The sequence below is a fragment of the Phaethon lepturus genome, unplaced genomic scaffold, assembly GCF_000687285.1.
Source record: "Phaethon lepturus isolate BGI_N335 unplaced genomic scaffold, ASM68728v1 scaffold14207, whole genome shotgun sequence".
NCBI classification, from domain to species: domain Eukaryota; kingdom Metazoa; phylum Chordata; class Aves; order Phaethontiformes; family Phaethontidae; genus Phaethon; species Phaethon lepturus.
Genome location: NW_010552749.1, coordinates 83,318 through 97,903, shown reverse-complemented (window position 1 = coordinate 97,903; position 14,586 = coordinate 83,318). Strand labels below are relative to the sequence as shown.

General features: G+C 40.2%; 1 protein-coding gene across 1 annotated transcript in view; it reads right to left on the bottom strand.

The window, feature by feature from the left end:
- The window catches only part of KCNU1 (potassium channel, subfamily U, member 1), a gene marked incomplete at its 5' end in the record, with an annotated part of 50,008 nt that extends 39,570 nt beyond the window's left edge, over positions 1–10,438 (bottom strand). The window contains 11 exons of the mRNA XM_010291319.1: positions 660–742; positions 1,819–1,924; positions 3,429–3,539; positions 4,189–4,280; positions 4,715–4,885; positions 5,229–5,304; positions 5,752–5,827; positions 6,439–6,550; positions 7,318–7,408; positions 9,383–9,444; positions 10,322–10,438. Of these exons, the coding sequence (XP_010289621.1) occupies positions 660–742; positions 1,819–1,924; positions 3,429–3,539; positions 4,189–4,280; positions 4,715–4,885; positions 5,229–5,304; positions 5,752–5,827; positions 6,439–6,550; positions 7,318–7,408; positions 9,383–9,444; positions 10,322–10,438 (1,097 nt within the window). The remainder of the gene's footprint in view (positions 1–659; positions 743–1,818; positions 1,925–3,428; positions 3,540–4,188; positions 4,281–4,714; positions 4,886–5,228; positions 5,305–5,751; positions 5,828–6,438; positions 6,551–7,317; positions 7,409–9,382; positions 9,445–10,321) is intronic.
- Between the last annotated feature and the right edge of the window lie 4,148 nt (positions 10,439–14,586).

Genomic DNA, 14,586 nt, shown 5'->3' with positions numbered 1-14,586 from the left:
TAAGATAATGGCACATGGCTTGGACACAGGGTGAAGAATCATACCTGTGTCCTTCTAAAAGTCTAGAGCTAAGAGAAGCAACAATAATGAGTATTATTTGCTTCACCAATTTCACCTGTAAGTTTCATTCATAAACCAATATCTCCACTTCAGTAGATGCTCTACAAATAGAAATAAAGATAATCCAGTTTGGAACTTGGACTTGTGGACTGTTTTCGGTGTACACCAATTATGCCATCAGATTCACACAATCCAGCAGTACTAAGGGAGTCCCCAATTCAAGTCTGCCCAGTACGAAGATGTGTAGATTAATCAGACCTGACAGCAGAGCTGTACCAGACAGTAGCGTGCAACTCTCTCCAGTAGAAAGGAGCCAGATTCCTTAACTGCTAATATTCAGGATATTGAAGAAGGCAATTACACCATATTTGGTAACATTAGATTCTGTATGGGGTTGCAAGGCTGCACAGCTGCTACCTGTCTCAATCCTTCAACGCATCTGATAAAATCATAGCAGAAAGCAGTCAGTTGGCTTTCAGAGTTCTCCAGGCAGAAAAAAACGTGACAGGACAAATATGTTCCCCTGCCAGCAGCACTATCTGTGTCACTGTTAATATCAATCAGATAGAGAATGAAGGCATTGGAGTATCTCATCCTACCTCATGATATTGGAAGTATCTTCAGTATAAGGTTGTGGAGAGTGAACATCTGCTAGAATGAGACAAGCATTCGCAGACTCCATCTGTATCCCAGGAGAGAAAAATTAAATCAGGGTTTAACCCCATATGAAGTACCACAATCTCTGATAGTGAGCTGATTTAGTGGCACATGTCTTCAGTTAAAAACTTGTGTAAGATCATCATGATCCTATTACTTGGAGTTGTACACACACCTGAATGTTTCAATAGTGATGGAACACCAGTTAAACACACAGTATGTAATGCATATTTCTATTTTCAAAGTGCTGGAACACATTAAATTTTTAAGTTTCTTGCACCAACATCTTCCTAAAAGAGGTTACAAAATAGGCACCTTTGCTATATTGTTCCCCAAAGTCCAGCCAAAGCACTTCACGAGTCAGTATTTGGACAGGTCAGAAGACCTCTGTCTCAATCATCTAATCAATACTAGGGCTGTGTAATGGTGGTGTTAACAGCAACAACAAGTTTTATTTATGGTGGAGGTTTTATAATCTGCTGGGAATTGAATGGAGATCTGCCACTGCATTTCAAATAGGATACTAACAAATAGAAACCATACTGAAGTTAAAGCCAGTGGTGGTTTTTTTTATTTGTTGGTAGTGTTGGTTTGGGGTTTTTTTCCTTAATACAGGTCCATTCCTTCTGCTTCTATTGGAATATTTTAGTGACTCTTCAGTATTTCAAAACAAGAGGTCTCTTCTTTTCTGGACATCCATGCATGAGGCTCAAACATGATGCATGCTCTAAAGATGACCTAACTAAGGGCTATTCCAATTATTTAAATACAATTTCCAGAAATGCGGGACTCCATATTCTTCTTTCAAAACCAGATGATCACAGTTTGGCTTTCCCCTTTATTTTTCCTGTTTCAGTGCTTGAAAAATTTATAGCCTGAAAAGTCTGTTAGGCCTGACTCTTGCATTTTCAGAGTGGTATGAGTGATCTCTCATGAGTGATATGTTGGTATGCAAAAAGTACCACTAAAATAAGCAGAGCTGCTTGAAGTGTAAATCTCAACATAAACTGAGTAAATGCAGCTCAAGTATCCTTTCATAACGGACAAGATTTTCACAAGGTTGGCTTATCTAGAAGAAAGGGCAAATGATGACGTTTTTACCCCAACTCTCTTCAGATCTTCAGAGTTCAGTGCAGAGCCATAAAAGAAAGTTGTGTAGGCTGAATAGCATTTAAACACAGCTTCCAGCTCCAGACTAGGAAGAGACCTATTCAATACAAACAACAACAGGACGGGGAGGGAAAAATCCATTAATCTCTCATAATTACATTCTCTGCAAGTCTCCATTTCTCAGAGAAGCTATTTGCTTCTCTGTTAGTTGTTTAAAACAAGCTACAGAGATTTTGGCAGCTCAGTTAAAGTACATAGTTTAGGTTTTAATGAAAACAAGCTTTTATAAAACTTAACAGCCATGGAAATATTTCCTGGATTTTTCCTGACTTCTGCTATTGTCATTAATTTTTCATAAGTATCATTCCACAGCCATCCATGCAACACTAATTTTACAGCTCACTGTTACTCCACAAGAGTCAGGAAATGACAATTCCTAAGGCTTGATTCCGCATTCTCTTTTCAAATGGAACTGCTGAACTTCAACTTTCTCTCCAACTCAAGTGTTATTTTCCTATTCAATTTATGCAAACTGTATTGCATCCAGGGACTTCTGTAACATCCTCTTCTATGTGAGCTGTACAATACATTACCATGATATTCCTACATTGATCTCAGTAATGAAGCATGCCCTGTAGGAAGGTATCCAATCTTGATTTAAAGACAGGAGTTGGAAAATCCACCCATTCTCTGAGCAGTTTGTTTCAGTGATTATTAATCATTTTTCACTTTTGCAAATGCATTCCTTGCATCTTGAGTTTGCTTGACTTGGAACTCTAGTTATTAGCTTTTGTTACGCCTATCCTTTCCAGATAAAACATGATTTTTATACCGGTTGTGAAGCTACTTAGGCACTTTAATTGAGACAAATTCCCTATCCTTTTCCTGTTATGCTGAAGAAACTGAACTCTACAGCTCTTCCTCTACAAGCACTTTTTTCTGTCTTTAAACCATTCCTGTACCTCATTTCCATGCACCCTCAATTCAACAGCACTCTCAAAATGTCATGGTATTTCACAAGAGATGCCTATAATATTCTACTCACCTACTGCCCCACCTCCACTGCATTCCAAGGTAAAATCATGTTTGTGCTCCCAGCAATCACCTCCCTCTGAAGCTTCTGCTTTCAGAAACATGCCTAATAGCTTCAGCTAGGCACAAGAAGGGGATCTGACAGGACAGTTGAAATGCCTGATATTTTTGGCACAGAAAAGTGGCTTCACTTTCCTCCCTTTGCCATATGCCAGTATGACCAAGTGGAAGTTACAAATTTTCTCTCCAGGATGAAAAAAGTTTATAATTGAGACATCTGACATTTATTTGATTATTTGATTGCCAGACTTGGCAAGACTTGAAGTCGGGTATATCTGGCAAAGCTAGCTTACTATGCAATTTACAGGGAAACTTTTTTTTTAATTGATCAGAACAGAAAACATTTTATCATGAACATCCCAGCATGGAAGCTTCATTGCTACAATTTGATTTGTAACTCCATTAATTAGTTACACAGGATTGGTTTCCTTCATTTTCAGATCTCCTACATTTCCCCAAAGTGTTCAGGGAATCAAAGTGAAATATCTCAGAGAAATAAGGATACTTACTCTCCCAGAAAAAGTATTTCTGTGCAAACATTCCCCTTGTCCTGAAGCAAAAAGTCTCGTAGGAATGTAGTGACACTCTCCAGAGTGATATTACCACAGACAACAATATAGCTACAGGAAGAGATTAAGCAAGATCTGTCACTTTGAAAATAGTAGAATGATTGTTGCAAAGCTGACACTGTATGAAACTACACACCTGCTTGTAGTATATTAATCCCACTAATGCAGAAGACAGTTTGTGTCTTTGGTTTGATGGAAATTTCATCCATCGTGACTATGTACTTCAGGAGTTATTTTAGAAAGGAAGAGGAACTGTAAGCGTTAGAAGCAGTGAATGGTAGACATTCCAAAAGCAGAGAGTCATAGAAGGAACTTTATAAGACCTGGTTAAAGTTGTACCTGCCCAGTACTGAGTGGCCAAAAAACCAACCAAACAAAAAACCCAACAAAACCAAACCAAATCTACACTGGAAAAACCACACCGCTACCACCAATGAAATAGGTCTCTTCAATCTCTATGTTAGGCTATTGTGTCAGCTAGCTTGTCTTCCTCCGAAAATAAGAGCCCATGCTGAGCAGTGCTGTTGACAAGGTTTATTCAGACAGTCTTGAGGTAAGGATCAACCAAGAGCAAGTTTCAGGATTTCATTTAAGTTACTACAGGAAGCTTCATTTAGCTTCTTATTTCTTCTGAGCTGGTTCCCACCCTAGCCACTGACCTCATTTTTATTTTCCAAAGACAAATAGCAATGATACTTACTTTTTCCCACTCACCACTTCATAGGAGGATTTGTAATTTTTATGGCTCTCAACAATTTCCACAACTTCAGGGATAAAGTTTGCAAATAGTACCTATGACATCAAGAAAAATCATCTTTCTTAGAGCCAATTCTGTCTCTCCTAACCATGATAAATTAATTGGTGAGAGTTTAAATTATGTGGAACAACAATGAGAAATTTACTTCAGATTCCTAAAATCACTGGCAGGAATGTACAACTGTATGATGTAGTGATAATGGATTTACGCCATTGATACCTTGGACTAATTTCATCCAGTATTTTGGCTCTTGCTAGTACGTGCAGCGCAGGAAGAAATGCTAGAAGCCCTGCCAGCTCTTAGAAAATTACTCTAAAGCCATGCCAGTAAATACTTAATGTCAAAACTATCATTGGTTATAGATGTCTATTCCCCACTGCAACCCTGCTAAGATCAAATTTTTGGTGACACTGTTGTTCACTGCCTGTCCCCAGCTGCCATTTTTAGAAAAGAAATACAGGTTTCTTACCAAACCACCAATAATGAAGAAAATAACAAAGGTTCGACCCAGCATTGTTCGAACCACAACATCACCGTAACCAACAGTGGACATAGTCATCATTACTAGGTACATGCATTTGAAATAGCTGAGGGACTGGGAATTTGCAGGCTGAACCCAAGGGTCTCCATTGTTTTCCACCTACACAGGAGTGCGAAAAGAGAAAAGAGAGAAGTTTAAATTGGTTTTGGTTTCAGTCCATCTCTAATTCACAATTATTTCATTAAAAAATGAGCACTATTTTAGTTGTTGCAGAAGTGATTCATTACTGGGAGAGAGCAGGGGGGTATTGCATCAGTGGAACTACATGTGATAACATATGCAAGTAAACTACACTGGCTTGAGTCATGCTTTGTCCCGGTACAACAAATTTGTTCTCTCCTATGACAACGCTACATTCGTTAGGAAAAAACATATACCCAAAGCTCACAAGACAATACTGATTTAAGACGACAAGGAGGGATGTGTAGCTGATTATACGTACCAGGTGAATAAATCCTGCAGCTGTGAGCCAGGTGCTGATAAATACAGCAAAGAGGTTGGAGAGCTTGATTGAATAACTGGAGAGAGAAAGGGAAAAATCCCAGGACATTTAAAATGTAATGTAATCTTTGACAGAGTTAAAGTTTCCTATATGACCCTACTCTGCTGAACAAAACTCTTCTCCAGTGAGTGTAAGATTACACACAAAGGATTTAAGATTAAAAAAATCTTCCTACATCCAGCCCTTTCTACCACTGGCAATGTCAAATAATCAAATTTTTGACATTTAACAATCTCTAAAACCTTTAAGATTTCTTGCATTTATAATTTCCACTCATTTCTCCACCACCAGAGTTTCACTAAGCTAATGGTTATAAAGTTTTTTGTAATTCCCAGTGCAACATCATTGATAGTAATTTTTTTCCATATGCAACGCTACTATTTTCCTTTATTATGCGAGTCAGCCAAAATACATCAGGAGGAATGCTAGGCTTCCAAGTGTACTTAGCGAGGCTTTAACTCACTTGTTCTTTGTGATCCTGAGGAACTGCAGTATTCGTGGAAGTTCTAACAACCTAAGCGCTCTCAAAAAACGCAAACCTGCACAAAAGTGAGAGAGAGAAGAAAAAAATCTGTCTGGAAGTGGAGAGTTTCCACGTATTCAGATATGTTTAAATACGCATGCTTTGTTTTCCACATATTTATAGTGGATCCTATAAGACAGGATAACATTGCTCAGTATTCAGAGCCATTATATCACTGGATTTCCACCTATTGTCCTCAAAGCAGGCCTTGAATTACGAGAAAAATTAAGAATTGCAGTTCCTCTGAGCTGTAACCTGAAGGTTTAAGTGACATACAGGTCCACTAGACTACAGACCCCAGAGCATGCAAAGAAAGCCATTCACAAAAATCAGCGTACCATCTTTGCTTCCCTGCTGGGTAACTCCTCATCCAGTTGGTCAAGTACAGTGATTGCTGAGATAGTGAAAGCCAGGCAGACAGATAAACAGAATGGACACAGACTTGGGTAAATTATAAGCCCCTCAAAATTAAAGGAGTTTTTGCCAACAAGGCATAATTTTTCTCCCAAAGAACAGTTGTCATACTGATGGTCAAAACCTCCCTGATTCAAAACAAACTTGAAGGTAGTCTTGATGTAAGATGCAGAACAATGTAGATGGAAAGCAGGATCTCCAAGTCTTACTTACCAAGCCAATTCCTCCTTAAATAATAGGAAACAAAAACTGGAGGGATCGTGAAGAAATCCACGAGAGAATTCAGCTCAAGCCAGAACCTCAGCTTGTCATCTGCTGCCATAAACTAAAGACGAATGACATCAAAAAGCATCAGTGCTGTGTGATTATGGGTCTCAGAGCAAGAAGGCAGCTTTCTGAGAAGACCCATTGCTGCAGTCTGCTTCCTTCTCTATTGTTTTGGCTTCTGTGGACACTCCCCCTCCCCCTTAACATTCCTGTTTTGTTTCGGAAAGACTTGAGCTGGAGCCCCAAGAACACAAAATGGGATGCTCGCTTTCTCTCCCTCTCATCTGCCCCTTTCATCTTTTTTCTAGGGTATCTTTCTCTCTGGTACTGCAGTATCAATAACAATGAATTATAAAACCAACGGGCAGGCAAGACCCCATCCTCATTACATTGATACATAACAGGGAATATCCTGTTTTCTAATGACTTGGACAAAAATCCTAATGTCAAAAGCTACAATCAAAATGTATTTCATACCAGTGCAACTAATGTAATTTTAACAACAGATGGCATCCAGCTACACAGTTTGTTCAAGAGAAGCTGAAGGGAGACCTGACTATTTCAGTGGTTTAAAGGCATGGAGAAAAGACAGACAAGGCTAACGTGTGAGCTGGGAAATGTTGCAGAAATGCTGGAAATAACCAGATTCCAAAGGGAGAAAATAAAGTAGTTACAGGAAAAGGTGAAAAACCAGAGTGGCTCTGAGTTAAGCTAAGGCAATCAAACATTATACTACAAAGCACCTGCTTACCTCTTATCCACAGAGGTAAACTGCTCCCAAATATAGTTAATTTTTAACTCAACTTTCCCATGAAGTGCCCTTACCCGTAATCCGAAGTAAAGGAGGAAGAAAGCATTGAAGCCTGTATCTACATAAAGGGTGCTCTCTGGAAAGGAGATCTTGAATTCCTCTGCTCTAATTGGGAAATAGTCATCACAGCCAGTGGAGGAAGAGCAAAAAAAGAGAACAAAAATAAACAACAGAATGGCTATGAAGTGACATTTGGTTTGGGTTTTTATTATGAAATAATCACTAAACCAAACTCTAAATGTATTCACAGTTTTGTAATTTAAATCTCTACTTCCTCAGTGAGTCGGGCAGAATAAACAACTCTTAATAGCAGGTGTTCATTAGTGTTAGCAAGCATGTTAAAACATGACATTATTTATCTATTGTGCAAATATACTGGAAAGATTTGGTTTCATATATTTATAGAGTGCTTATGCAAACCTTTCTTTTGACTTCTTCAGGAAAACGGTTTCACCCTGACCCTGTGGACTATTATTTTCTTCTGTACTCAGCTTAGTCAGCAGAAGAGAGAGCTCCTGTAGCTACTTCTCACTGAACTCCTTCTGAACATGGGCTTCCAACTGCCAAGGGAGTATTTGAAGCACTGAGTAGTTTCCATTGATGTCTTCGCTTACAACACCAATCTGAATTTTCCAGGCCAGCCTCACTGACCTTGCATGAAATAGGCTTACAGAGTGCCCCAAGTGTAACAGTGCAGACTGATGCAAGTGGTAAAATCTGGCAGCAGAAAGCTGTGGGAATAAGCTTTTCTGACTGGCACCACCTGTCTAACAATGGATTTCTACCAGTGCCTGAAGAGATTACAGGCCACATTCTCATACTCACTTGCTGACATATTGCCTGTACCAGGCTGATAGCAAGCTAGGTACATCAATTATGAGCCATCTAAGGCACCTCTTCCTCCACCCATGCAGGAGATATTTTGAAAGCAGAAACACAACAAAGTAAACTGGTCCCATAGGTTAGCCCAGGTGAACATCTACTCTCACCTACAGATGTAATGCTATTCATGGAAAGAACTCTGTGTAAATAGGATTAACTGCCTGTTTATTCCTGAAAAAACTCCAACTCTTTCGCTTCTTACGCTATTCCTAAATGTTTGTCAGATTTATAACGTCTTGGGATTAAACACAGTATTGTATTGCTCTTGATGTATAATTCTGTTTCTCAGGTTTACATCCGATGATTGAATTCAGTTCAGAGTGCTCCACAGCTTTTATATTTATTCCATTTTATGATTCCATTTTACTTTTCCAGTGTTATGCACCAGTTCAAGCAAAGAACAGAGAACAATGCTCTGGCATATTAAATCAAAGGGGTTTACATATTAATATCTTCTTACCCCTGAGCACATTCTAGAAAAATATAATGTATTCGGGTGAAGAACGGTAGAGGCTACAGTGTGCTTTCCTACTCAGTCTTGTTATCTTATTCCAATCAAATCATTTACTGAAGGCTGGATTTTATAGAAGAGCTCCATTCCCATTTAGGTACCAAAAATAGATGGCCAGACTTTCAAAAGAGCTTTGGGTAGTGGGTGGTGAGCTTTATTAAAAGTCTAGCATTCTCTAAACATTGCAATAGCAACAGCTGGGCTTTGAATGCTTTTGAAAATATCTGCACCAAAATGGGTGCCGGACCCTTCTCAAAAGCTGTAGGATTTGGACACCTGTCCCTCAGTTCTTCTGAAAATCCAGCCTTGAAGGTATACACACAAAAAACCTACATACAGTGAAACCTCAACAGCTGTAACAGAAAGATACAAAACATAATTTTTCCTTTCTGGCTGCATTGTGTAGTTCCATGCACTACTCAGGCTGCTGCTATCATGCAGTTATGCCCAAGGTACGCTCTTCTGGCATCTGTAATCCCCGTAAAGTATTGGCATCTTAAAGGAAGAGAGGAATATGTACCTGACAACCCATGGAGCTCAAAGGGGCCTGTCACATACCTGTGCCCATAGGCCCCTCTGGCTCATATTTGTGACCACAAAATAGCTCTTAGAAAACACATCATCTTGGCAGTTTGTTTCTACAGTTTAAACAAACTATTTTGGATAAATATCAGTAATCTACTTACTCAGCAAGACTGACAAAATAAATTATGAGAGAGCCAATATTCAGAAGAAACACCAGTATCACCTGAAAACAGACATCAAAGAGGATGTTATGAGGCTTACTCTGGTAGTAACACAGCTTCCATCTAAAACAAGCACGCATCTAAATCACTTCTTCTGTTTTTTCTCTGCCTTACAGGAGAGGCAGAAAGAACAAAACTCAGGTACCTACACTCTGCAGCAATCTCAAGACAGAGACTTTAGTTAGGCATATGCACAATGAACCAAAGTCTCAGCCAATGTAAAACAATGTTGTCAAGTTAATTTCCTACTGCTGAGGGCTGGATGCAGCTGACCATGTAACTCCAGTTCTCTGGTTGTCATTGTGAAAGGCCAGGGAATCAAACCCATGTGACTAGTTGCTCATTCAGTTGCAGCTGCCAAAATCTAATAGATAACAGGGCGCTCAGATTAGAAAAACAGCAGTTAAGTTCCACTGAGATGTGTCACAGGCATATTCTCATTTGGTGGATAAAGACAGCACTCTCAATCCTCTGGACATGCATTTACAATAACAAAAACGATTACCACCAATACTGTTATAATCAGTTCCCATTGAAAGAGTAAGCCACCAAACAAGCCCTCAGGGCTGAATCACTCAGAAATTATTCAGTTACCCAGAAGATAGAGATTGTGTAGTCAGACCCATCAGTCTGCCTCCAGCCGATCTAGGAGACGTCAGATGGTGAGTTTCAGTCATTTTATATAACTTTTCCTGCTTAGGAACTTTCCAAATCATCTTCCCAGGCCAAACACTTTTGTATTACGAGAAAGTGTGACCTAGATCATATGAACTGCAAAACTTAACACACACTTGTGTTTTCATTTGATGGCCTCATAAGAACGGATATGCCTCACTACCTGCATTAGAAGAGGAAACCTGTCCTAACCAATCTACTTACCAGTACACACCCCATAGATGTTTGAGCCGATAGCATCATTTCTACCTGCGTAGAGAAGGCTCTTATCCAGTAGGCTGAACTTTGTTTCCTTCTGTGTGGCCACCAGACATCTTTGTCCTGACAGAGAAGCAAATAGATCATTAACCTTGGCTTTGCCAGACACTGTTTCCCAAGATGGCTAAAGCCAACACACCCAGCCACCACCAAATCTGAATGGGGATTGAAAGTAAGAAGGGGGGGATATATTTTCTTTCAGCTAAGCTACTAAAAGCTTCAGAAAGCCTTATCTTCCTGGAATTCGCTGAGGGTATGCTGTGCAGACACATACTGTGATATACAGATGCAGTCTCATTTCTTCTCTACTGGTTGCATCAATAAACGTTGATTCTTGTCACCTTAAAGTGAGTCTGAGTCTGAAAGGAAGAGTGTGCTCTGTTGCTAATAACACATCTCTATTAGTCTCCCCACCCTTTCCCATCTTATGCCAGGTGTGAATTAATTTTCTTAGTTTTGACCATGTAAAACATTTCCCTAGCATATACCGTGGAATATCTCAGTCCCAATGTTCTGTTTTAATATGGCCTGTTACCTCTTTTAATATATGCCAGTAATAGTCCCAGGTAAGGCTTAGATTTACTGTATAGTTTCAGCTAATTTTTATTAGCTTTTGCTGTGAGGTAGGATTCTGTCCTTCTTGCAAATACAGCTATTAATAACTGTAACAAATAACTAGCACAGATTATTCAATGACAGAAAACCTGTAAATACCTTCCAGAAAGAATAAAATCTTTTAAATGCTGCTTGTGATATACTGTGCTGGCCTCTCTTCTTTTACACTCAGTTTCCCAGGCACCAGAATCTGTAAGGAGCTAACACTTAAGAACTAAACCCCACCTCTGCTCAGCAGCCAAAAGAACAGCAGAGAATCAGATTAATTTAACATTTTGGCAAACAGAGATGCCTACAGTTTGCCAGCAGCACAGGTGTTCCCTTCATTTTCTGCCCACACAATCCAGGTGAGCTGATGAGAATGTAAGCCCTCCCTTGGACATGACGGAGTGAAACGGCCTGTGACAGTTGTTGGAGGCAAAATGAAGCAACACAAGGAAAGAGCTCTTCGGTCCTGCAAACTACATTGTAACCCGGTACATAAGTGACCTGGATATGTCACATGAACCATCCTGGTGATATCCTTGGGAGCTACTAATATCTTCTCAAAAAATCCATAATGCACACCAGGGTTAAAAGATCACAGTGATGATCAAAAGAACATCTTTTGGTGGTGGATTTGTTTTCAGCATGCTTAATCCCATCCTTGCCCAGACCATGTGAATAAACCTATTCACAGAATCACAGAAACACTAGGTTGGAAAGGACCTTCAAGATCATCAAGTCCAACCATTAATCCAGCGCCACCATGTCCCCTAGACCATGTCCTGAAGCACCACATCCACACGTTTCTTGAACACTTCCAGAGATGGCGACTCCACCACCTCCCTGGGCAGCCTGTTCCAATGCCTGACCACCCTCTCAGTGAAGAAATTTTTCCTAATATCCAATCTAAACCTCCCCTGGCGCAACTTGAAGCCATTTCCTCTTGTCCTATCGCTAGTTACTTGGGAGAAGAGACCAACACCCTCGTCGCCACAACCCCCTTTCAGGTAGTTGTATAGAGCGATAAGGTCTCCTCTCAGTCTCCTCTTCTCCAGACTAAGCCAAAATATCAGACTATTCTAAAATACTGAAAGACAAGTTAAGATAATTTTTCCGATAGTTACAGTATACAGAGTGGAGAGCTATGGTCTTGAGAGATGGCTTGACCACGTACATGTATTATTCATTTCTGTTATGAACTCTGTCTTGGTGTTTAAATACCTGTGTGATGAGATACTGTGTATTTGCACATATTAGCTTGTGTGTTTAAGAATCAGAGGTTATATGCCAACATGGATTGAAAAGGCAAGCATTATAGTGCTCTTATGTGTTTATCTACATGTACATGTAGGTGCTGAGGTTTCTGCATGTATATGTTTGTGCAGCTAGTAATATCCACTTTGGTAAAAACTACCTTGTCCCCTCCTCTTAAAAGGGGAAAGACAGTAACACCCAAAAGCACTAACCTGTTAATCAACTTGAAGATAAAAGCAAACCAAACCAAACTTTCCCTGAATATGCCATGTTTAGTTTACTAGAACAGAAGATACTAAGCTAGTACTCCTTCCACACCAAATGTAATTCTTGCATTCTCACATCAACATATGACCCATTTCAAAAAGTTTTTGCCCTTACCTTTTTCATCCAGATCGTCTCTATGATGAATCCACAAGCATATCTAGCCAACCTGAAAGCCAGTATAGTAAACAGGCCTCCCAAGAAAACAAACAAAGATGGTATAATAAAAGCCAACTGAAAGTACAGTGCACAGGTAAGATCAAATTTCCCTGTCACACTAGGAATCATTTTGTTGTGCTTTCTTCCTCCCCAGCTTCCTTAGCTGCTTGGTCCTGACACTCTAGAATACTCATGGCTCTTGTGACATTGCAGTGACCTTGGTACCAGTGCTGCGCATCATGTCAGCACTGGTCAGACTGACAGGCTGAGATACTGAGAGGGACTCCCTCTGTGATGGAAGGATTTGAATGGGGGTTCTAATTCAGAACTATATATTTTAGTGATGTTACCAAGGTATTTTCTCTCTGGAGTATTTCAGTTTATAAAGCTGGCTCTCACTGTATACAGAGTCACTGTATAAAAATAAGTTGCTTTATACAGACCTCTGAAGTCTCACACACAGCACTCAAGACTCATCCATTCAGACCCCATTTCACGCTTCCTTTCAAGAGCCGCAACACACACATACTACAGTAGTCCCTTGGGAATCTCCACTCAACTTTTGGATTGAGTCCTTCTACTGCTCAACAACAAGCAAAATGTCTGCACTTTCACTGTAAGGACATGATGATAAGAGCTGCAATAGCAGCACAACAGAATAAGCAAAATAAGACTGGTCAGATGAGTCAGATCAAAAATGTACTTTGCCCAGTATTTTGTCTTGGTAATTGTCCGGTTGTCAGTAGTGAAGCGTGTCAGCGTGACCTTTTCTACTGCTGTCTTCATTTCACTGGATTACCCTCTTTCTTTTTCTAGTTTAATAAACTTTTAAACAGAAGAATTTTAACAAACTAAGTCAGAGTTTCTAACGATGTGAAAGTAACCAAGCTGGGATAAATGTGCTCTCATACCCGCCGATGCCAGCGTTCCCTTGGAGTTACACTATCTTTGCATAGCAGTATGTAAAACCAATTTGCTTCCCAGCATTGCTGCAGCCTTTGACAAAGAGAAAAACAATGCAGAACAGCACAGCAAGCCACCTCCCAGAAACTGCTCGGTAAAAGCAACAGTTCGTCTGTACCGTGCGGGCGTAGCTGCCCCATCCACAGCTGGTGGCATAGCAATATGATCAGATGCCACCAGTTCACACAGTATTCTTTCCCCCTTTCTGTGGAAACAGAATGTCATCAAAAGCCTAGTCAAGATGCATAAGCACTGCAGATGAATAATGCAATCAGACTCTTCTTCATGCAATCAGGACAGCTGAGTATGGAAGTAGTAATTTTGCCTGAACTGGGAAAAACATGTGTCCAGGAAAAAAAAAAAAAAGAAAAAAGAAAAACCAGAAAAAGGATGGTGAAGTAACAGCCCAGCAAATAGTTGGTGCAGAGGCAAAGAAGATGTTATTGTAGCCTTTAAATACAGCACTATTTAATGTCTGCCCTCCCCTTTCCTCCCTGGTTGAGCATCAGAAGGGACTATGTGTGACTGGGTAGGGTGTTCCGCATGGTGAGGGTGGTCCTGGGGACAGGCTGTACGCTGACTGGAGCCATGACTTATGTTTTCATGGAGACTAATATGACAAAGGTGCAATCAGCTCATCTAAGGCTCCAGGATGCCTGAGCCAAGGACAGAAAGAATTTGAAGTAAGTTCCCAAAGGAAGAAGGGGTGGGAGGGTGGGGTGGAGAAAAAAAGGTTCACTCTCCCTGTGAACTAACGACAGCAGTAATATCTCCCTCACAGTGCAGATACGCCCTCTTCAGTCATGAAGTGTTTACCTGCAGGACTGTAGTCTGGGGACAGGAATTCACCCAGATGACAAAGGGACGTGACACCAGTCAGTGCAACTTATGCTCCATATGTAGTGCTTCCTTAACACATTTCTTCCACCTGGTCCCTGCTCCGTCTCAAATCTCCTGGTGGTGCACGCTCT